Source organism: Prunus persica, chromosome G1 (assembly GCF_000346465.2).
Source record: "Prunus persica cultivar Lovell chromosome G1, Prunus_persica_NCBIv2, whole genome shotgun sequence".
NCBI lineage: Eukaryota > Viridiplantae > Streptophyta > Magnoliopsida > Rosales > Rosaceae > Prunus > Prunus persica.
Genome location: NC_034009.1, coordinates 28,443,127 through 28,466,421, shown reverse-complemented (window position 1 = coordinate 28,466,421; position 23,295 = coordinate 28,443,127). Strand labels below are relative to the sequence as shown.

At 37.4% G+C, this 23,295-nt stretch overlaps 4 protein-coding genes and 1 pseudogene across 6 annotated transcripts; 4 read left to right on the top strand and 1 right to left on the bottom strand.

Annotated features, from left to right (window-relative positions):
* On the top strand, nt 2,195-3,400 carry LOC18788785 (annotated as a pseudogene).
* LOC18789169 (protein O-linked-mannose beta-1,4-N-acetylglucosaminyltransferase 2) lies at nt 4,000-6,575 on the top strand. 3 transcript variants are annotated; one of them, XM_020562544.1, is made up of 3 exons: nt 4,000-4,103; nt 4,390-4,545; nt 5,175-6,575. In XM_020562544.1, exons 2-3 carry the CDS (start codon nt 4,413-4,415, stop codon nt 6,416-6,418), a joined length of 1,377 nt encoding a protein of 458 aa, XP_020418133.1. In that variant the 5' UTR covers nt 4,000-4,103; nt 4,390-4,412; the 3' UTR covers nt 6,419-6,575. The 3 variants fall into 3 exon arrangements, with proteins under 3 accessions (XP_020418133.1, XP_020418127.1, XP_020418117.1); XM_020562538.1 differs by having other exon boundaries at nt 4,387-4,545; XM_020562528.1 differs by lacking the exon at nt 4,000-4,103 and having other exon boundaries at nt 4,316-4,545.
* LOC18792295 (chorismate mutase 3, chloroplastic) lies at nt 14,896-17,986 on the top strand. Its single transcript, XM_007222623.2, has 6 exons — nt 14,896-15,222; nt 16,127-16,349; nt 16,489-16,575; nt 16,714-16,857; nt 17,352-17,444; nt 17,561-17,986. The coding sequence occupies exons 1-6, from the start codon at nt 15,032-15,034 to the stop codon at nt 17,795-17,797; spliced, it is 975 nt and encodes a 324-aa protein (XP_007222685.1). The 5' UTR covers nt 14,896-15,031; the 3' UTR covers nt 17,798-17,986.
* On the top strand, nt 18,292-19,797 carry LOC18789780 (uncharacterized protein At5g01610). Its single transcript, XM_007225876.2, has 3 exons — nt 18,292-18,634; nt 18,992-19,046; nt 19,223-19,797. Exons 1-3 carry the CDS (start codon nt 18,533-18,535, stop codon nt 19,600-19,602), a joined length of 537 nt encoding a protein of 178 aa, XP_007225938.1. The 5' UTR covers nt 18,292-18,532; the 3' UTR covers nt 19,603-19,797.
* On the bottom strand, nt 19,825-23,212 carry LOC18790352. The gene is made up of 7 exons (XM_007223275.2): nt 22,800-23,212; nt 22,316-22,427; nt 21,525-21,684; nt 21,179-21,327; nt 20,845-20,996; nt 20,366-20,480; nt 19,825-20,131 (listed from the first exon to the last, which is right to left on the bottom strand). The coding sequence occupies exons 1-7, from the start codon at nt 23,078-23,080 to the stop codon at nt 19,991-19,993; spliced, it is 1,110 nt and encodes a 369-aa protein (XP_007223337.1). The 5' UTR covers nt 23,081-23,212; the 3' UTR covers nt 19,825-19,990.

Sequence of the window (23,295 nt, the reverse complement as noted above, 5' to 3'; positions counted from 1 at the left end):
TTCCAACCTTACAAAATCCATTAATTCATGCAATAATGGAGATTAATCAGTGGAGGTTTCAGGATTCGAAAGTTAATTGGGCAAAACTTACATATTAAACTCGATACTATGAGTGAATTTCATTAATAAACATAAAAAGATACACATAGTTAGGGAGGACGTAATGAGCCTTACCCTCAAATGTATCTCTATTCTCTATGCATAAATAAAAGTTTAACAAATACAAAAGCTAAACTACACCAAAAGTAAATGCAATACAAAATAAAACAAGACTATTTTAAATCTAAAATTTAACTATGCGAGGCTTAGAACTCTTAAATTCCTCAATTATTGATGCATTAACAAACTCTCTTTCATCCGTAAATAAACCCTACAATACTCAATTTTAAATTAAAACTATAATTAAAGATATATAGAAAATAGAGGGAGAAAGAAACTGTTGATGTCGAGTAGCTAAGAGAGAGAGAAACAGTAGAAATATATGTTTAGGTAAAACTGATTCAATTCTATTCATCTCCATAATGAGCTATTTATATGTTTACATAGGGTTTTACAGGTTTAACAAGGAAATAAAATAAACTAGGAAACAAAGTCCTAATTGTACAAGAATTAGTCAACTACACTAATTAGGAAATCACTTTCCTGAACTCTCCAAAAGAAACAAGTTGATGTTGCATAGCCAAAAGGGAAGGAGAGAGAAGATATGGGACCACATGGATGGATAGCATGTGTGTAGGGTTTGCTTTTAATTTTTTTAGTTTTGGCCTGGACTTATAACATATGCAGGGTTTTTTAAAATAAAAATTTGGGCTAGGCGGGCACCTAACCTACCCTGTGCACATAACTGCTCCTGAGACTAACTTTGGATAATACAGACCTAAGAAAAAGAAAAAGGAAAAAAAAAACTTTGCATTTCAACCATTTGCCAATGCAGTATTTATATGGAAATAAATGATGATTAAAACAGTGACCATATGGTCCTCCTTAACACACGCAAGAAATCCATATGCATTTGGTCTATAGGACTTGTTTTTACGTCTCAATCAAAGCAATATTTTCTCACCCTAAACCGTACAGGTGCGAGGAAAAATAGAAAATGGTTTCAAAATACAAATTTAGAAAGATAAATAAATAGTTGTGTTTTGTTGCTGTAGTCAAGAAAAACAAAAATAGGAAAAATAGACATTACCAAACAAACCCTAATTACTTTCATGAATCTGCGACAGTGCCGAAAAAGAAAAGGAATAAAGAAAATACATCCAAGGAGCCTATCACAGTCAAGCTGCAGTGAGTGAGAGGTAGCAAACGTCTACATTTCCTGTAGTCAAGAAAGCTGATCTTGGTCCTTGCCTAAATACAAGATCACCATATTCTTACATATGTCGAATCATTTTGTTTATTGTTTTTATCAGATGGAATTTCATCAACAGCAAGAAGTTGTGTTTTTGTTGCTCGTTCGTGTCACAGAAGTTTGAACCAGAGAAGAGGATCAAGAAGGAAGAAAATCGACCTGTTGATCTTTAGTTATTATACTTGATATATATATATATCAATGACGAACAAGAGAGATTCGATAGCAGCAATCTTATGGGTGTCGCTGTTGGTGTTCTTTATTTTCCATGTTAGTCTCTCATCCAAGTTGAGATTACACTTCCATCAACTCAACCATTCGATTTCAACTAAGACTACAGCGCCAGGTTTTTGCCTAACTCTCACAACAAAATCTTCAATAAATTTCTTTATTCTTTTCTTTCCTTCTATCATATCTTCTTTTTTCCTTTTTTTTTTTTCTTTCTTTCTTTAACCCAATGTGTCAGGTTAAAGGTATGCTTATGCTTAATTATCCCAATAGCATGTAACGCCTTCATACATGCATGACTTCATAATTAGTTTTACTCAGAACATCTATGCTTTATCACTTTTCGCGACTTAAGTCTTGTTGTATGTATTATTATTATGTTTCGTATTAAGATTAATTGCCTTCTTGTGTATTCTCGCATTGCAACTTCTTCATTAGGTTTCTGAGAGTCAAATAACAACTCTTTTATTTTTCATTGATTTTCTTTAAAACCTTGATTAATGCGTTTCCCTACAATTTGATTTGTGGGTTGCAGTTACTTTCAAAAATTTGACATCCAAATCAATGATCGGCCGGGAACCAAACTATTCGAGACCTTTGCAGTCCACTCCATCCATGTGGATCTCCTGTACCCGTTCTCACAGGTACTACGATTTCTGTTTCATCAACGGTTCAACAATTTTGGACCCCACCACCTCCACATCCTTCATGGCGGACCCCGCAAGCCCACCCTTGGTGGAGAAAATCAAGCCTTACCCTCGAAAGTTCGAGAATTCAACAATGTCGGGTATCAAAGAGCTGATCCTTACCTCAGGCCCACGAGGCCCAAAATGCCAAATCCAACACAATGCCCCAGCCCTTGTATTCAGTGCGGGCAAGTACACCGGAAACGTTTTTCCATGATCTCAATGATGGGTTCATCCCTATCTTCATCATTGTCAATTCCATCCTTCACGATCAAGAGCCGGTTCTCGTGATATCCAAGGCACGTGATTGGTGGGTTAGTAGGTACGGAGATTTACTACGAACCTTTATAAAGCACCCGATCATAAACCTCGATAATGATACTGCCAACCACTGTTTTACTTCTGCCAGTGTGGGTCTTATATCCCATGGGCTTGTGACCATAAATCCTAAATTGTTACATACCCCAAAAACGTTGGTCCATTTTCATGGCATCCTAGACAAAGCCTTCGGCTGAAACCACCACCATCCTAGGCCTTCGGATTCCCGGCCGCGCCTCGTCTTAATAAGTCGAACTGGCGGTGTTGGGCGGGAGATGTTGAACCGAAATGAAGTGAAGCAAGCGGCGGAGAAGGTTGGTTTTGAAGTTGTTGTTTTTGTGCCATCTTCTACGACCGATATGCATGTGGCTTATAATTTACTTAGCAAGAGTCATGCAATGGTTGGTGTGCATGGAGCTGCCATGACCCACTTGTTGTTTATGAGGCCTGGTTCGGTGTTCATGCAAATTGTGCATCTGGGCACCCATTGGTTGGCAAATGTGTGCTATGAAAGTCCAGCTAGGGCTATGGAGTTGCAATACATTGACTATAGGATCAACGTAGAGGAGAGCAGCTTGGTAGACAAGTATGGCAAGGATGATATTGTGGTCAAGGACCCGGTTTCTAAAATGGGTTCCAATTGGTCCATGGAGATTATGAAGATTTATCTCAAGGAGCAAAACGTGAAGTTGGATTTGGTTAGGTTTAATTGGGTTTTGAAGGCAGCTTATGACAAGGCCAAGAAATTCATGGACAAGGAAGGGTAGTGCATGACTATGTATGTTGAAAATAATGATTCGATGATTAGCTAAATGTGTTTTTTTTTCTTCTTCTCAAAGATCAAGTTAATTGGTTAACACAAAATTTAATGACCTATTGGCAAGGAGCTTGTGATTGTTATGAGGACCCCTTAGTTTTTCAATTAGTAGATTTTATTTTATCAACTGTAGTTCTGTGTATTGTTTATGTTCTGATCTTACCAATAGTTATGATTTATTACTGGAAGATTGTCTCTCCAATAAGGATTGGTTACATACTTCTAATCTTGGCCGTTGGATGACATTCATTAAATGTGTGGAAGTCTCTTAGATGCCATCCAACGGCTGATATTAGAAGTATGTAACCAATCCTTAACTTAAATATACTTATTGAAAAATCTCCCTTTATTAATTAGGTAGTAACCAAGAACATTAAGAAAGGATTAGAACTTGCTAAAAGGAGAGAGATTTCAAAGCTAGCTGACTAGTCATGTACACAACCAAGCAAGTGAAAAAGTAGGGGAAAATCATGGCAGGTGCCGCTAGGTAGCAATGTTTGGTGTAACTGACACAACATACACGACCAAGAAAACGAAAGATTTTTCATTAACTGCAAGAATCTAATTGGATAGCATGCTTAAGCAAGCTTTAATTTTGATAAAAATGAAAGAAAAGGAAAAGCTTTAATTTTCAACTTTCTTCATGTTCAAGTCATTTTCCTTCAGAAAAGCATCATCACCAGCAGCACAAGATCTAGCCCTGGTAAGTGAATTGGCACCTCATCTCATATACTTGCCAAACGTGTTTACGAATGTCTCATCTCTTTTCCTTTTATCTCCCCCATATTCAATCTTCTTGTACAATTCTACAGTCTTTTTTTTTAATCTGCATCAAAAAGCAGATTCAAAAATAAATTTCATCTTCATATAACTATATATATATATATATATATATATAGAGAGAGAGAGAGAGAGAGAGAGAGAGAGAGAGAGAGAGAGAGAGAGAGAGAATTGGGTTGATGACATGACATGTTGTGAATATGTAGCAGAAAAGTGGGCTAATTAAGGAAGGATGAAGAAGACAGTTTCGAGGGCTGCGCTGGTGGGAGTGGCGTTGTGCTTGTTTTTCATTATTTTCCAGATCAGCGTCTCATCCACCTCCAGATTTCTTAAATATGCTACCAATTCAGCCAAGCCTAATCAAGGTATGAACAAATGATATCAAATGCATGCCTTTCCCATTCATTTATAATTAATATTATTTATTTCTAATCCATTTCCCCATCTTCCGTTTCAATTTATTTGTCAGACTCACAGCCAATTATTTTCGGTGTTAATTTGCATGTCCTCCACTTGTGTATTAGTTGTCCTCAAGATTTTTATTGGTCCACTCCACTGCTACCTAATATTGTTTTTCTTAATTACTATCCCTAAGCCCTGCATGTATCTGGCCTGTGAAAGTTTAAATTTTTATGTAGAGTAGAAGTGCTGAAGAAGCATCTGATGCTTTTCTCCAAAACACTTATACGAGCTAGAAGCACTTTGAGGTTTTTCTGTCGATCGTTGTCAGAAACACTTCTAGTAATACTGTCAGTATAAGACAAGAATAATATTGATCTTGCTAGCTAATTGTGATTATTGACTAGTCTAGCTCTCTGTCATTTCCCACAAGTTAACATATGTTGTGCCATTGACCTTTTTGTTTTAATTGTGAACTTTCGGTTAAGTATATCTTAATTGATTCGTAATTACATGTAATTTGTCACAACTTACACAATTATTCTCTGTTTTATTTTTTACTATTTTCTTATTAAATTTCGATTTCTTCTTTCAGAAGAAGGAACACGTAAACTGAAGGTTATCAATCAACCAAACTCACACCCTCCAAAATCTTTGCGACTTCGGGTGGAAAGCCCAATCATCTGCGATCGTACTGACATACGCTATGATCTCTGCTCAATCAACGGCCCAACTTTTCTGGACCCCGCCAAGTTCACATTCTTCATTATAGGCTCGGCCAAACATTCAATCATGGAAAAAGTCCAGCCCTACCCTCGGAAATTCGAAAAATTCATAATGCCTCGCATCAAGAACCTCACACTCACTTCTGGACCACAAAGGCCACCATGTAAAGTTCCGCACAATGTTCCGGCCCTAGTATTCAGCGCGGGAGGGTACACCGGAAACTTCTTCCATGATTTCAACGACGGGTTCATCCCCCTCTTCATCACCGTCCACACGATCTTCCATGATCAAGACTTCGTGATCGTGGTGTCCGAAGCTCCCAATTGGTGGCCTAGTAAGTATGCAGATCTATTGACAGTGTTCACAAAGCACCCTATCATTGTCCTTAAAAATGATACTCCCACCCACTGTTTTCCTTCTGCCAAAATAGGCCTCATATCACATGGCTTCATGACTATAAATCAAACTTTACTACCCAATTCAAAAACGTTTTTGGATTTTCGAGTGCTCCTAGACAGAGCCTACACCCCACAAGCCCAACCCAAAGTCTTGACCTCCAAGGACACAAATCCTAGGCCCAAACTTGTGCTGGCCAGCCGCAAAGAAGCCAAGGGGCGCTCGATCTTGAACCAAGAGCAAGTGATTAGGTTGATAAAGAAGGTGGGCTTTGATGTGGTTGTGTTTAAGCCCAAGAACAAAACCCCATTGAATGAATCTTATGCATTGCTGAATTCAAGCCATGCCATGGTTGGTGTTCATGGCGCTGCACTTACGCACTCTTTGTTCCTTAGGCCAGGCGCTGTGCTTGTGCAAGTGGTTCCGATTGGGGTCGAATGGGCGGCATATGCGTTTTTCGGGAGGGTGGCGAAGGGTTTAAATTTGCAATATTCTGAGTATAAGATTGGGGTGGAAGAGAGTAGCCTGGTGAGCAAGTATGGGAAGGGCAGCTTGTTGGTGAAAGAACCCTTTGCACTTCAGAAAACAGGCTGGGACCCTGAGATTATGGACATTTACTTGAAGGAACAAAATGTCAAACTTGATTTGATCAGGTTCAAGGCTTGCTTGAAGAAGGCTTATATCAAGGCTAAGAGATTTATGGAGGCCAATGGTTGATTAGCGTTTTATTTTGGCGCTATGAAATAACTGAAGCAACATATACTGCTAACAATTTGAAGTTTTATTTATTTATTCATTTCAGTAGGCAAATATTTGGGATTCTTTTTTCTTTTTTCTTGTAATGTTGTCTAATTTAAAGGCCTAGTTTTTGAGAGAATTAAACTTGTTTATTTTATGATTTATAAAAAAACTAGTCACCAAGACATCACCAAACAACTGGAACATGCATGCTAAGAAATAAATAATGACAAAGCTTAAGCTACTAATTTTCGGTATAAATGACATGCATACATGATACAACACTCGTCCAAGAAAACTAAAAAGATTTCTCTATATCACATCTAATTTCTTAAGCAAGCTTTAATAATTTTGGTTTTGTTTATTTATTATACAAGCAATATTCTGTTTTAATCTAATTTAAATTACAGAAAGGAAAATTCAAACTCGATTGTATAATGAAGTACACATCCATTTTATCCAACTTAACTAAACCTGTCCACTGATTTTCGTTTTCTTAAATATGGGAATTGAAGCTTAATTAGTTTTAAAGTAATTGCCCTCACCAAACTTTGCTACCCAATTCGAAAACCTACCTTGACTTTTGTCTGCTCCAAGACAAAGCCTACACCCCAAGGTCCAACCCAAAGTATTGACCTCCAAACCCACAAAACCGAGGCCCAGACTTGTGTTGGCCAGCCCCAACAAAGCTAAGGGAAGGTCGATTCCAAAGCAAGAGATTGGCCTCATAAAGAAAGTGGGGTTTGATGTGGTCGTGTTTAAGCTCGAGCTTTGCTAGGCCATGGTTGGTGCGTGTTCATGGTGCTGCAGTTACACACTCGTTGTTCCTCAGGCCAGGCTCTGTGCTTGTGCAAGTGGTTCTGGTTGGGGTCGAATGCGCTACGTATGCATTTTTCGGGACGGTGGCAGGGTTTAAATTTGCAATATTATGAGTCTGAGTATAAGATTGGGGTGGAAGATAGTAGCTTGGTTGACAAGTATGGGAGTAACAATTTGCTGCTCAAAGACCATCTACCCTTCAGAAAAAAACAAATGGTTGGCCAACTAAGATTATGGACATTTACTTGAAGGAACAAAATGTCAAACTTGAAATTTGACTTGAGTTTGTGGTAGACTGGTAGTGGGTTTGTGCTTAATTTTTTTATTGTATACCAAATCAGCATCTTATGATCCTCCAGATTTCTTAATGCAGCCTATTCATAGAATAGTCAAGGTATCAAATGCAGCTCGCAAGTTGAAGGTCGAATAAAACCTAAAATTATTACTTAAACACCATGTGATATATTGATATATTTATTTATTTTTTCATCAAATGTGATGTATTGGTTTAGCGCTACGATAAGATTAGCATGTGAAAGATTTGAAACCCAGTGTTTTGTTTGGAATGTTAGATAAGGTAATTTGAAGTCAGTTCTTTTCCAACAAATAGAGAACACCACTAGTTTAGTTGTAGCTGTTCAGTATGCGAATCTTTTTTAAGATTACATTTTTGTTCATGTGTCTTATGTTTGGACATTGGATAGTATTGGATGGTTATATAATGTATTGTATACTGTGGGCTCGTTTGGTACACCGTATTAGACTTTGGATAGGAGTAAATAGTCTATGTCAGTTGTTTGGTGTCAACTTGTATTATTTAATTATCTGAATATTTTAAACGGGTTGGACTTTTAATACTCTTCTTACTTGACTAATTAATACAACCCACATACATCAATTTAGATAATACACGCTTAATTATACAGTTAGGGAAAAAAAACATGCGTTCTATGAGAAAAATCATACGCTCTTTTCATCATCTTCTCCCTATGGTTTTCCTATGCTATCTTCTCCACAGATTATTCTCTTCACTCTTCTCCAAGTATCCATCTCTCACTCTCGTTGCACTTGAATTAAACTTTATCCCACTATTCCCACAAGAGAAATCCTCAATCCAATAGTTAGTTTCGCTATTCTCAATGCCAAGAAAAACTTCAGTTTCAACCAAATTATCAAACCTCAAATGCCCCTGAAAACTATCATCAAAATCAAACTTGGGAATCAATATCACGCATACAACATGAATAATAACACTCGACCTTATTTTTCAGCTCAATGATTTTTCTAACTCTTTCGTCAACCTGATGCTTTTCAGCTAAAACCATGACTTATCTCTGTTCCGCATTTGAATAGAAAAGGTTTGAATTTACTCCAATATGCTTCTTCTTACTCTTCTCTCTTATTTAAATATTTCATCTTTTATTAAATTTTTGTGGAAATTAGGTTATGAATTTTTCCTTTTTGACATTTTTCTTAATCAAATGTTTTCTTTGTATGTGATATATGGATTCGACGTTGTCCAGAACAATACCAAACACTGTATAACTTAGTCATATTATTTATCCGAAACAGCACTGAACGCCTTATAATATTATGGATAAACAGTCAGTACTCTCCATAACAGATTAATACTATTCGACAAAAATTATTCAGTACAATCTGATGTACCAAACGAGCCGAGTATTTTGTTTTGGAAAAATCATATTTTCCTACAACAAAAAAATATCTCAAGTTCTTTTTGGCTAGAAATAATATTAAGTTTATCATTTAATGAATTTTATAAAATGATAAAATTGTATTCATTATTTATGAAAGACAGTACATGAGTATTTTTAGTATGGTAATTATTGTTTACCGTCATACTTGTAAATATTAAGTAGGTTCTTTGTTCCCTGTGTTTGTATCAGGCTACGAATCTTTTTTAAGATTATGTTTTTTGTTCATGTTTTTCATGTTTGGGTATCAAATAGTATTGGATGTGTCACATCCCGGGATCAACTCCGTCGTAGCACGATATTGTCCGCTTTGGGCCTCCCTCTCTGGCCCTCACGGTTTTATTTTTGGGAGCTTACGACCAACTTCCCAGTGGGTCATCCATCCTGTGATTGCTCTGGCCCCCAACTCGCTTAACTTCGGAGTTCCTACGACTCCGAAGCCAGTGAGCTCCCAAAAGGCCTCGTGCTAGATGGATGCGGGTGTGCACATATAAGGCACATCACCCCCTCTCCGTTGGTTGATGTGGAATCTTACAATCCACCCCCTTAAGGGCCCGACGTCCTCTTCGGAACACTCGCACCACACGGCAGAGTGGCTCTGATACCAAATTGTCACATCCCGGGATCAACTTCGCCGTAGCACGATATTGTCTGCTTTGGGCCCCCCTTTCTGGCCCTCACGATTTTATTTTTGGGAGCTCACGACCAACTTCCCAGTGGGTCACCCATCCTGGGATTGTTCTGGCCCCCAACTCGCTTAACTTCGGAGTTCCTACGACTCCGAAGCCAGTGAGCTCTCAAAAGGCCTCGTGCTAGATGGATGCGAGTGTGCACATATAAGTGTTAATGTATGCATTTTGAGTTTTTTCTTTTGGCTTCCCTTGACAATTTTGTAATAGGACAATCATTGTAGTTTCCCAAGCTCTAAGTTTAGATTAAGAATTACTTATCTAGGTGTTCTTATCTGCCTACATTCTGATGGAAAATAATGCGTTTGACAAAGGTAAATTCTGTATTACACTACATTGCATTCACTAAATTTCTTAAGATTATGACTAGTCATCTTTCCTTCGTATGACTAGTCATCTTTCTTTCGTATGACTAGTCAACCTTTGTTTCAATTAGGATTTCCAGCTCATTGTTTCCAGCTGGGGCTTAAGCATTTTTTTTGTCCTTTTCTACGAATTTCTCAGCTGCCATGTGTCTATTTTGACCTAGGAATTTTTGATAAAAGCCAAAGAATTCCTCATTTGGCAGCCGTCACTTTTGGGGACAAGTTTTGGAAAGTTTCATAGCAAACTTTCGCTTCTTCTTCCTCAAGAGTAACCTTCATTTCATCTTTGAGTTTTCCAAATTGTTTCTTTTTGAAAACTGCATTTGAAATATGAAAACTTCATCTTGCTAGATCAAACACTCTATCATATACATCTAGGTCAGATTCAAGATTGATTTCTTCAAGAGTATGGTTTCTTGAAGAAATTGGTCATTTTCTCCATGAATCCAAATTTCATTTCTATATGAGTTAGAGCTTGCAAGCTAGTACCATGGGATGAAAGAGCTGGAGAATGAGCTGTCATTGCCATGAAGAATTAAGCTTCAAGCTTTGCTAAGTTGGAGAAGAAGATTGCACAAATGAGGTATAGCTCATCTTCCTAAATAGACTTAGGAATTTCTTGAGCTTGCTAGTGTTCTTTGTAAGAATCTTTTTACTTAGTGGATTGCCTAGTCGGATGATGACTCCCAGTTTTTCCCAATGGTGAGTTTCTGGGTGAACAATTTCTGGTTTCCATCTCTGTAAATTTTCTGGGTTTGTGTTCTTGATAGTTGACTAGTCATCTGGATTTGTGCGGTTGACTAGTCATCTTTTTCTGCTGTTTGGTGTTTGCTTGATTATGTTGCCTTCACACACTTTCACCATAGTTGTTGCTAGCACAGGGGATGCCTAGATTGACGGGTCCTTCTGAGTGCCTAGGTTGTCACTAGTAATTCTCTAGGCCTGCAGGTACATCTTGGTATGCTCTGTGTATGTTATTGTTTGGTATAATTCATATCTAACAGTTGACTAGTCATAAGAGTATTTGGTCAAGGTCTAGAGTATGTGAAGTTTGTTGCGTTCTTAATATCTTTTAAATTTACCCCTCGTCACCTAAGTGCCAATTTCAATAAGCCACATCACCCCCTCTCCGTTGGTTGATGTGGGATCTTACAGAATGCTTCACTGTTATCTAATGTATGGTGCTTATTTTGTCTTGGATAAAGCATATTTTCCAAAAGAAAGAATCTCAAGTTTTTTTTTTATTACCAAAAATAATCTCAAGTTTATCATTTTAAATAATTTTGTACAATGATAATTGTGAATATTAAGTAGGTTCTTTGTTCTTCGTGATTGCATTAGAACATGAACATTTTTTAAGATTACGCTATTGTTTATGGCTCTCACGTTAATTTTTGAATGATTTTATCCTATATGTTGTATATTCTTATGGTGCTTCTATTTTTGAATTAAGCATCTTTTCCAACAAAAAGAATCTCAAGTTTTTTTTTTTGGGTGCAAGCCTGGGGTTTTTTTGTTTGTTCCAACAGCTCTAGGTGGACTTGGGCCATTGTAAAGAGAGAATGAAGTTGCCTCTTTGCCTGGGTTCAAGAACTAGGCCTCAAAATACTCCGAAAGAATGGTGATTCTTAAGGAATACTCTAGTTTTTCTCACCAAGCAGATAATGATTGTTGTGAAATGAGATTTTGGCTTGGCTTGAGTGGCTTGTGGTGTGAGAGCTAAGTCTCCATGAGTTTAGCAAGAGCGTCTGCTTTAGTTGAAACAAGGTTTTGGATGAAGGCTATTTTAGGGCTTGGAATGGTTTTTGATTTTTGCGAGAAGCAGATGATAGTTGTTGAGGCCCAAAAAATCCAAGGTTGGGCCCAAATATATTTCTAGCCTAGTACTGACACCTAACTTGGGAAGAAACCCAACTTGAGTACGCAAGAGTTTGTCATATACGCTTATACACGTGCCACGCTGAGCAAATAAGCAACACGCCATACTACAAGCTTAAGTAGGTCCAAGCCACGTGAATGCCTAGGGTTTGATGAGTGGGTTGTGGTATGAATGGTTAAGAGTTTTCATGAGGCCCATTAATGAGCCGAGAAATGGAAGTTTTGAGCTATTTGGGAGCCCCGAAACTCAAGCCTATTTCTTGAGTCCAAATATATAGGTAAGCATAAAGGAGAGAAAATAGCACAATATTTTAGGAAAAATAGCCCAATACTCTAAGAAATTAGCCCATTCCCTTAACGGGTTAACCCATCACCTTAGAATGGCCCAAATGGCCTATAAAATATCTGAAAGTCTCCAGCACATGGCTGGAGACAGAACGACGACAAAAGCCAAAGGTTACCTATGTATGCAGGCTGCTGGGAATCTCCAGCACATGGCCAAAGACAAATCCCAACACAAGCCATCCAAAAAATTAAAGGATACTTGAGCAAAACACCCTTTAGACCAGTGCCATTACCCATTCATTTCTCCTACCAGCTCTTGCCATGAAATAAGGGAGGAAAGAAGGTGAGGTAGTAGCAAAAAATAGGAGTTTAACACTGAAGCAGCTACGGGAAGGCCTTAGAGCTCCTAAAAATCTTGTTTTTGTGTGTTTGGACAGAGAAATGTTTCACAAAAGAGGTTGAATCGAAGGAAGAGAAGAGAAATGGAGGAGAATACTTAGCAAAATTGGAGAGAACGAACTAAAGTTTTCTTGGGAAAAAGGAGCTTCTAGCGCCTATAAAAGGGAGACATCTTCTACCCAGTATAAAACTTACAAAAAGGCAAGCAACCTTATCCACAAAGAGCAAGTATCACCTCTCATCCCTGGAACCTTTCAAATTTAAGCCATATTCCTCCATCTCTTCCTATTTCTCTTCTGGTAAGCCATTCCAGAATCTGACCAAGCTTTTGTCAGGCTGTCGGAAAATAACTCAAACCACCCACTTCTCCTCTCTCTCTCTCTCTCTCTCTCTCTCTCTCTCTCTCTCTCTCTCTTCAACAAACCCTCTTAGAATCCCTTTCCCCTTGCCTTGAAAACTCTGTTTCTCACAGGAAATTGCAGCTCTTTCTCTCTCTCTCATGCTAAACTCATGAATGCTCAGCTCCCATGCCACAAGCTTCTCATGCCAAGCCAAGAATTTATCTGTAAGCGACTGTTATTTTTGTTGGTGAAGATAACCAAGGTGCTTCCTAAGGCTTCATTACCCTTTTGAAGCATTCTTGGAGTCTGATTCTCAAACTCAAACACATAGGGTAATTTCACCAATTTGCTCCTTACGGCAGCCTAGCCCATTTGCAACTGCCGGAACGAAAAATCCCCTACAATAGTTTCTGAGGGTAAAAGGAGAGGATGAAAGATTAAGCTTGAGTGTTTCCAGCAATAGGTGTATGGCTTGCTCGCTGTGTCTTGTTGTTGTTGGGTTAACCATTTCCCCATTTTATAGGCGCTAAAGCTCAAACACTTCTCGAGCGATCAATGAATGAGTGAATGAGTCTTTGGCAAAAGTTGGTGACACAATGAATTTGTTTATGGTGTTTGAATGTGGTTTCGGGTGACAAAAGGTAAGAAGTTGGGGGTTGGATAATAAGTGTGGGAAACGATGGTAGCATAAACCGTGGATTTAGTGCTGGAAGGTAGGAAATTGTTGGTCGGATGATAAAGGCTGGAAGAAGATACACTCTTTGCTTACCCACTCAATAGGCTCAATAGAAATGAGCTTGGGTTTTGGTGCTCTCAAGTAGCCCAAAACCTCTATTTCTTGAACCTTTTGATGGGCCTCATGGATCTTTGTAAACCATCCACACCACAACTCGCTCAGCAAGCCCCATGCATGTATGTGATTTGAGCCCACTTAAGGTTGTCGGGTGGTTTAGCATAGGATAATATTTTATTTGTTTGGCATGACATGTACACTATTTATATATTTATTGAATGGATAAATTCCCAAAATACAGTTTGGATTAATGCATGACCAACATTATATGTTATATTGGGCTTTAAATATTCTTGGGTTTCTCATGACATTTTGGCCTCAACAGCCAGAAATAATCTCAAGTTTATCATTTAAGTAATTTTGTAAAATGATAATTGTGAATATTAAGTATTCTTTGTTCCTCGTGATTGCATTAGAATGTGAACATTTTACGCTATTGTTTATGGCTCTCATGTTAATTTTTGAATGATTTTATCCTATTATGGTGCTTCTATTTTTGAATTAAGCATATTTTCCAACAAAAAGAATCTCAAGTTTTTTTTTTTTTTGCGCCAAAAATAATCTCAAGTTTATCATTTAAGTAATTTTGTAAAATGATAATTTTGAATATTAAGTAGGTTCTTTGTTCCTCATGATTGCATTGGAACGTGAACATTTTACGCTATTGTTTATGGCTCTCACGTTAATTTTTGAATGATTTTATCATATTATGGTGCTTCTATTTTTGAATTAAGCATCTTTTCCAACAAAAAGAATCTCAAGTTTTCTTTTTTTGCCAGAAATAATCTCAAGTTTATCATTTTAAGTAATTTTGTAAAATGATACTTGTGAATATTAAGTAGGTTCTTTAATCCTCGTGATTGCGTTAGAACGTGAATATTTTTTAAGATTACACTATTATTTATGACTCTCACATTAATTTTCGAATGATTTTATCTTATCCATTGTATATTCTTATGGTACTTCTATTTTTGAATTAAGCATCTTTTCCAACAAAAGAGAAGTAGGTTTTTAGCATAATTGTGAAAATTACGCATATGAAATCTAGATGGAGAGATTATATGCGGCAGTGTCAAATTTGACCAAATTAGTTCTACAATTTTTTTAAAAAAAATTTTCGCACTTGTGAAATCACATTATTATAATTTATAACATGGGTTTCAAAATAGCGGTTGTGTAAGTAAGCACGGGGGTGCAATTAGATGGACTATAAATAAAACGTTGGATCCCACACGTAATACGTTAATCTTCTCCCTCTCTTTCACTCCCAAATCAAATCAAGCCAGTAAAATCACCACCACCACCGCCATGGATGCCCACCTGCTAAAAGCTTCAATGCTTAGCCCTTCAGGCCCCAACACCTCAAGATCTTCAAGACCCACTCCCCATTTGGTCTCCCACACCATTTTTAAGACCACCAACAATGTCTTTCGATCCAACCCCGGGAGAAAACTGTACCATCTTCTCCGAGTTTCTTCTTCTCCAACCTCTCCCATCAGGTACAGTCTTATACACAGAATTTTGAGTACCAGTATGTTCATCTACATTGATTAGGCTCATTTTTCATTGTTGTTGTTATGAGAAATGTATGCTTGTTTCTGAAAGAGAGTAGATTGGGATTTGATTTCATATACCCTGCAAGTACACTTGTTTGTCAGGAGGGTTTCTGTATGATCTACTTGCAAGGAAGTTTTTTTTTTTTTTTTTGTGTGTGTGGGTATAATGTGCACTCGATTAGGAAATTTACAGCACAGTTTCGGAACAAAATCCCATTAGGATTTTACCAATCTAGTTCAATCTTAGATAGCTTTCAAATGGTGGTTAGTTTATATTTTTGAGTATTTTCTGGTGAATCAGTCAAAGTTTTGCCACAATCAGTGTAATTATTAGAGAACTCTACTCCTGGCATGGTAGCTTTTCCAGAACCAGGATATACATTGCAAAGCAACCTGTTAAGGCTACCAATGTAGTCCAACAGTTATTTATGATTTTGCCTGCTAGAAAGCCCAATCTTGGTTTTTTCTAGCTGTGGATTAAATTATTTAATTATGATCAGCTGACTCATTTGATACTTTCATTTGTCAGGACTCAGGTGAGGTGGTTTTGTTATTTGTTTGTACTTGCAAATGGATTACTTTATTATTATGCTTGAGATCGAACGAGAAAATCAAGCTACTGTTACAAATAAAATAACTTGGGTCTTCCAGCCAAATCCTGCATATGTTGTAAACTCATTTTACGTTTATCCAGACAACCATAAATTTATCCATGGCATACTTAAGAAATCATAACTTGTTCATATGCGCAGAACAATGACTAGGTATCAGGAGGGTTATGTTGTCTCATTTGACTGGCCATTTTTGGCAGGCTAATCTTTGATATTGCATATTCTATTTCATATAGATATTCAAGGAAGAAAAGGGTGGATGAGAGTGAAAGTTTAACTCTAGACAATATAAGACACTCTTTAATTCGACAAGAGGAGAGCATAATATTTAGCCTTTTGGAGAGGGCTCAGTATTGTTATAATGCAGACACATATGACCATGATGCCATCTCGGCAGAAGGATTTCGTGGGTCGCTCGTTGAGTTTATGATCTGGGAAACTGAAAAGCTCCATGCGCAGGTAATCTAAAAGAGATTAAAAAGATTAGTATAACTACTACAATCCTATTGTTAATGAACGCTAAGCACTACACCCAAAGAAGGGAGCCCCTGTCATAATGTGAGAAATTTTGTTAATTGATTTTCATTGTGCAAGCCAGGTTGGCAGATACAAGAGCCCAGATGAGCATCCTTTCTTCCCAGCATATTTACCTGAGCCAATGCTTCCCCCTTTGCAGTACCCACAGGTATATTGCTAATATACAGAATCTGGTACTTACCTATGTTAATGTGATCTATAAATTCAAAGTTCTCATCTAGAAAATTTGAAGGTGCTTTTCATTGATGTTATTGCTGAGTGTGGTCTTTTTCTGATGTGCAACTAGGTTCTGCATCCTTGTGCCGCTTCAATTAATATAAACAATAAGCTTTGGAATATGTATTTTAGAAACCTTCTTCCCAGATTAGTCAAAGCTGGAGATGATGGTAATTGTGGATCAGCTGCTGTTTGTGACACACTTTGTTTGCAGGTAAGCCATTCAGCTACTCTTAACTGAATTGTGTAGATCTTCATGATTCTCACTTCTGTAAATTTAATTTTTAAACACAAGATACGATAAAAACTAGCTAAACACACATATAATATAGTTTAGGGAGTTTAGTGTCGCATTGTAATAGTTGAGAGGCTTGTTTTTATGTGTTCTCTGTTTTCGTCTCTTTTGTCTGTGGCGTCTGGCCTGGGCGAGCCTTCTGGTTGGCATTTTGTTGGTATTGGCTTTGGTGCCTTTTGGCCTTTATTGAAATGTTTCTTCAGACCAAAAAGAAGAAAAAGTGTTACATTATAAGGTTCAGGGGGTATTAGTGAGTTTTCTCCTTGCTGCAGTCTTCCTCTCCGAATTTTCAGTCAATATGCACATATTTGCAATGCTCCTTATATAAAGAATTTGTCCTTATTGGTGTCAGAGTCTACATCAATCGTTTTTAACCTAAAAATCCCTCCACTGTTCGATGTTTGTCACAACAGGAACTGTCGAAAAGAATCCACTATGGTAAATTTGTTGCAGAGGCCAAATTTCTTCAATCCCCTGCTGAATATGAGACTGCCATTAGAGCACAAGTAAAGATCCTTCATCTCATTGATGTGCGCTGATTTCATGCCTTGCTTGATGATTTATAATGCCACATTTTAATGCTTTTCGTTTTCTTTCTTGTGATGGTATGTGGTTGTTGCAGGATAGGACTCAATTGATGGCCTTGCTGACATTCGAAACAGTGGAAGAGGCGATCCAAAAGAGAGTAGAGATGAAGGCCAAAACTTATGCCCAAGAATTTAAAATCCACCAAGAGGAAGATGAAGCAAGTCCTGTATACAAAATCAAGCCACATTTAGTTGCTAGTCTGTATCGAGATTCGATCATGCCTCTGACAAAGGAAGTTCAGGTTGAATACCTATTGAGAAGATTGGATTAAAAAAGAAAAAAGAAATAAATAAATAAATAAGTTACATAGCCATCTTGTTTTTAAGAGTTCCACCCCTGGTGGGATTTTATAATTTATTGCGGATGTGAAGGACTTGTAATTGTTATGAGTGAACTTGTCATTCTTATCTTTGAGAAACTCAACTTACATGAAAGATTTGTCTACCATTTTTTTTCCAAATTAAGGTTTAAAGGATTCTTCCTGCATGTATGTCCAAAGGTCGTGGTCACTGGTCACTGACTGTGGCCTGGAAATTACGCGACCTTTGACCCCACCATGTGCAGAGCAACTTTAGCATCCAAAAGGGTAACAAATTATGTGACTTGTAGTTGAATAGTTTTTACCTTTATTTATTTATTTGTAAACTAAAGTATTAAACTTTTCTTTAGTAAAAACAGAAGAAAACATACTGAGGGAAATTTTGAACCTTTTTTTTGTCTCTTCTTTCTCGGGTCTGTCTGAGGGAAAGTTTGAAACTTTGAATTGAAGCCACAAAAACTGTAAAAATCGGCGGCCGACTCACGAGGCAGCATGACTTTACTCTCTCGCTATAAATTCGTCTTTTGTTGATAATTGTGAGGGCGCATGTTTGTCTCCATTCTCCTCCCGCTTCAGACTTGACGAGAGCGATTACTTTATATATATATATATATATATACTCATCACTGCTTGCTTACTCACCACCAGTGTACTCATTAGAGAGAGATAGAGGGAGAGAGAGAGAGAATGGAGAGAGCCCTAACAAAAGTGAACAGCTTAAAAGTTGGAAGCTTGTGGATCTCAAAGAAGGCTAAGGAAGAGTTCTCTAACATCTCTGACGACCTCACTGTAAGTACAGATTTTGTGCCCTTTTTGCTTTTCCTTTGTGTAATGTGCCTTGGATGAAGTTTGCCCAGTTCATGATTTTCTGCTAATTTTGCTTTCCTCGTGTGTAATTACGGGTGGATGAGATCTGATCTGTTAGGTTTTTGGCTGAGAAAAAGTGAGTTGGAAGATGGGTTTTGGATGAATATGAGAATAGAGGAATGGGAGTGGATGATTTAGGATTTTTTAACGATTTCCAGTTTCCCTGGTTCATTCATGATGCCTTTTGTCTCTGGAAAACAATCGCTTGTTAAACCAAACATGGGGTAACCAAATTGAGATTTTGTGCATTCTTCTTAATTAGTATGTTTGTTGGTGCAGACTTTCTCGAACACTGTCGAGGAGAAGGCAAAATGGGTTTTCAACAAACTAAAAGGTGTGGAACAATATCTACCATAGTATCATTAGTATGCCTAAATGCAGACCAGGCAATATTTTGAACTTGCAGCATATTATTATTACTTGTCAAATTCATTTCATGTTAAACCAACAGCATTCTTTCTTGTTTATTGATCAAAAGATAGTTTCTCTTCCTTGTTGGTTCACCTACAGGAAAGCCACCAAAAAGCTTACCAGATCTCCTTCGAGAGTACAACTTGCCGCCGGGACTCTTTCCGCAGAACATAACCTGTTATGAGTTTACCGAATCAAACGCCAAGCTGGTAGTGTATTTGCCCTCTCCATGTGAAGTTAGCTTCAAGGATTCTTCTGTTATACGGTACGCAACCCGGGTAAAGGCAATTCTTCTGAGGGGAAAGCTCACAGGGATAGAGGGAATGAAGACCAAGGTTGTAGTATGGGTTAAGGTCACTTGTGTGGCACTCGAAAGTTCCAAGTCCGACAAGGTGTGGATTACAGCCGGCGTTAAGAAGTCAAGACCCAAGGATGCCTATATAACACCCCGTGACTCTGTTAGAGTAGAAGAATTCTAAGCTTTTTGAGTAAAATATAATGGGAAGATGATCTGAATTCTTGCTAGCTTCTTACTTAATTGGCATTGGCATTTATGAAGCTGCTTCTTGTTTGATTGCTTAAAATGCAGAGGATTGTTATGTGGTTATCTCACAATTTGGCTGTTGGATAAGTATTATTGGGATCGATAATGCAATTGCTTCTTTTGCACTTGATGCGCATTGTGTTTTAGACATTTTATGCAGTAAAACTCAATTTTATATTGAAACTAGCAATTCAATTAGGAGTGAATCGGAGAATTTTTGACAGTGTGAAAGAATATTCATAAAAAATTCACTTTTCTTTGTCGACAAAATTTTCTAGCATAGTGGCTTTGGCTGCTGCAACTTTTCTCATCTACTTCTCAAATCACAAAGAAGCTGCAGTTGAATCACGAACAATCTCGTATAGTGATATAATGTTCTCTATACTCAATAGGAAGATGATGCACCATTCCAGAAGATCCGACTTTCTATTTTGAAGGACTTCTTGCAAGAAATGAATGTTGTGCTGCAAAGAAGGAGTGGTTTAGTTAAAAGAAAATATGAAATTATTCAAAGACAATATCTACACTTGCAAAATACCATCTTACAACTTTCTATAAGTAACTTCTTGTCCATACGCTTTTCCGAGTAATATATCCTAATTATATCCTCTTTTCAGTCAACCTCTTATGAGACAGAAGTAAGTCTCCATGATTTAAGAACCAAGATGAATTTACAATGTTTACAAGGGAAAAAATACCTCTACAAATTTTAATTTGAAATCCAAGTTTCCAAAGCGTTGTGTAACCTCATACTCTTCCCGAAGGTACTCATGTATTTTAGCATATTTTGCATCCCTCCAAGCAATTTCTGATCTGATGGATAAGGAACAAAATTAATATGAGAAGCTGCAATGTGAAGTTGTGAACCAAGCTGATGTATTCAAGTAGTTGAAGCAATGTCAGATAAGAAAACATGTCAACTGATGAAATTATAAAATTTGGGTTTAATACGATCTTAACTCAGCCAAGTCCATAGTATATTTTCTGAATTTTCAAAATAAGTTGGCACCAAGATTTCTAATCCAGAACAGGGGAGAAGTTGAAATCAATGAGAAGAAGAAACATATTCAATTTCCAGGTCAGTAAGAAAACTAGATCATCATGTATACAGAAGGACCAACTCAAAATGCAAAAGAGTATCACTAAAAAAACCCAAGGACAGCTATAATGGCATTACCTCTCAAAAAGACCAACTTTAAGAATTACATCAGCTAGGTTTGAGTTAGCCTTCCCAACAAGTTGAAGGAGCTTCTTTTTATGCATTGTGAAAGTCCCAGTTTTCTCCATGCCACGATTTATATCTGCAAACTCTTCAACCATACCATCAACCTAGAGAGAGAGACCCACACAACCGAAGCGTGGGCAGGGAATAGAGAGATTTAGATTGTAATGATATAAGATACAAGGATCTCCAGAGAATTTGAAATGCAGCTGTGCTGGTTTACGGAAAAAGTGAGATAGATACACAATGCGATCTTTTCGCATAAAATTGAATCCTGGATAAGAATTACCTGCGATACAAAATAATCTAAAGCAATGCTTTGGCCAAGCACACTTCCAATAATGCGAATAGCATCAGTGTCCAAAGTTTTAAGAACTATGTAGTCTGGGCCACCCTGCATGTCCTCCTCCAGCTTTGGCTTCTCTCTTACAGCATAATCTAATGCAAGCACACACAAAGAGACAAACGGTAAATTAATTATCATAATAATTCAAAATGTTTCAACCTTTTCCTTTTCAGAGTACATCAATATCTACAATAAAAAATTAGCATTTGATGATTCAGTGGAATTGAACTTAAATAACGTGTAAGATCAACTCAAGAGCTCAAATGAAGTAGAACTTAAAGAAATTTACCGTCTTTCCTCATCTCTGGAAGTAATCCAGAAGCATGCCTTATAACTATATCAAGGTAAGCTCCAACTTCATGGTCCTCAACATTAAACAGAACGGCAGATCCATACTGGAATACAACCATGTAACGACAGTAGCTCGGTTTCCCCCAGACTCCAAGTTCCTAAACGACAGCAGAACTGTCATATTAATTATACTCAACGCTGCTATTAGTTATTACCAAAAAAGAAAAGTAGACTTGTAGTCAATAGGACATCAATCAGTCATTCCATATGTACCATATCCCAGAAAGTATATGAAGAAAATAGCTTAGTCAGCTATGCAAATTCAAGCATCAGTTTCGACACTAGAGACAATATGCTCATAGCAGTTGTTAAAAAGAGCTCCATAGGTTAGTACGAGGAGTGATCAAGGTTCCATTGGACCATCTGAATGACCACATACCTCTTCACAGGGGACAAAATAACAAATAAACAAAAAATATCTGATTGGCAAACTAGCCTGAGGAGATATGCAGTTGTAACTCTGTTCTGAATTATGAAAAAGGTATTCAAAATTGCTTAAAGCAAATTAGTATAAAATTCAGTTCAAATTTCCTCTCATTATTGCTCAAAAAAGAAAAATGAATGCATTGCACTGCCTCAATGCAAATTTAATGCCCCAAAAATCATTTCTTTATATATATATATATATATATATATATATATCATGAGGCAGAATAGTCTGAACAAGGAAATTTAGTTAGAAAAAGAACTTCAACCAAGCAAAATATCTGATTAATAAAATCATCTTACAGCATTTTGTGAAGGGAAATCGCAAAATCTGAGGGCAATATAATTTGTTGAGCGAGAAGAAGGAGGAATGACATTGCTTAAATTCTCGGCTTGCATGCTCTTCAAATTGATACTGCGAAAACCATGAATCTGAGAAAGCCAAATCATAAAGAACATAGCCAGAACAACTGAGAAAGTGAGAGAGAACAAAAAGTGGAAGCGCCCCAGTACAAAATTCGTGACAGACCCAAAAACGAAAATCAGAATCCCAGATCAAATATGAGAAAATGAAGAGCATAGAAGCATTAAAACAGTATCAAATAGTCAGAAAGTTGAAAACAACGGCTTAAATCAATGTTCTTTTAAGGAAAGTGATTAGCTTGAAGAAACCATATATGCCTATATCAAACGAAAAACACATATGAAGATAGACCCACATAAATATATGTCGGAACAATCAAAACCCGCATGAAGATTCAGAGAAGTAAGAGCGATAATGGCTAACCTGGTACAAAGAAAGTAGGCTTTAACAGGAACCTTTTTGGTTTCCTCGTCTTCTTGAGTTTGGCTGTGGGCATAATAAGGAGGCTCAGAGTCATAATCATTGGTATCAATGGAAACCCGAGATGGGATTGCAGAGAAAGGTATTGAATTGACGAAGTGAAAGCAGAAGATGGGGCTTGAAGGACGTGAGAGATGGAAAGGAGGCTTCGCAGCTACAGAAGATTTGGAAGCTGTGGTGGTTACGTGATTGAGGAGAAGAGAAGCGGCTCTCCACCTCCCCATTCACTGAAATTCAAGGTTTTGGAAGTTAATTTTACTGCCGTGTTTGCCGTTTCTTCGGTTTTTTCAAGTGGAGCAAAGTTTTGTTAGTTGTTGACTGCAGCTTGTCTTCTATTCCAACTTTGTTGTAAATACGACATCTCGTTTTATATGAAAATAAGCGACGTGCAGTGTTTATTGCTCAACAACCTAAAACCCCCTTTATTTTTTTATTTTTT

What these genes read in the sequence shown, in the direction of transcription:
- LOC18789169 (XM_020562544.1), top strand. Translation starts at nt 4,413, where the DNA reads ATGAAGAAGACAGTTTCGAGGGCTGCGCTGGTGGGAGTGGCGTTGTGC. An exon ending in TTCAGCCAAGCCTAATCAAG is followed by an intron (nt 4,546 to 5,174) that starts GTATGAACAAAT and finishes TTCTTCTTTCAG; the next exon opens with AAGAAGGAACACGTAAACTG.
- LOC18792295 (XM_007222623.2), top strand. Translation starts at nt 15,032, where the DNA reads ATGGATGCCCACCTGCTAAAAGCTTCAATGCTTAGCCCTTCAGGCCCC. An exon ending in TCTCCAACCTCTCCCATCAG is followed by an intron (nt 15,223 to 16,126) that starts GTACAGTCTTAT and finishes TATTTCATATAG; the next exon opens with ATATTCAAGGAAGAAAAGGG. An exon ending in CCCCTTTGCAGTACCCACAG is followed by an intron (nt 16,576 to 16,713) that starts GTATATTGCTAA and finishes ATGTGCAACTAG; the next exon opens with GTTCTGCATCCTTGTGCCGC.
- LOC18789780 (XM_007225876.2), top strand. Translation starts at nt 18,533, where the DNA reads ATGGAGAGAGCCCTAACAAAAGTGAACAGCTTAAAAGTTGGAAGCTTG. An exon ending in ACATCTCTGACGACCTCACT is followed by an intron (nt 18,635 to 18,991) that starts GTAAGTACAGAT and finishes TTGTTGGTGCAG; the next exon opens with ACTTTCTCGAACACTGTCGA. An exon ending in GGTTTTCAACAAACTAAAAG is followed by an intron (nt 19,047 to 19,222) that starts GTGTGGAACAAT and finishes GTTCACCTACAG; the next exon opens with GAAAGCCACCAAAAAGCTTA.
- LOC18790352 (XM_007223275.2), bottom strand. Translation starts at nt 23,080, where the DNA reads ATGGGGAGGTGGAGAGCCGCTTCTCTTCTCCTCAATCACGTAACCACC. An exon ending in TCCAGAGATGAGGAAAGACG is followed by an intron (nt 21,328 to 21,524) that starts GTAAATTTCTTT and finishes TGCTTGCATTAG; the next exon opens with ATTATGCTGTAAGAGAGAAG. An exon ending in TCAAATTAAAATTTGTAGAG is followed by an intron (nt 20,132 to 20,365) that starts GTATTTTTTCCC and finishes CCTTCTTTGCAG; the next exon opens with CACAACATTCATTTCTTGCA.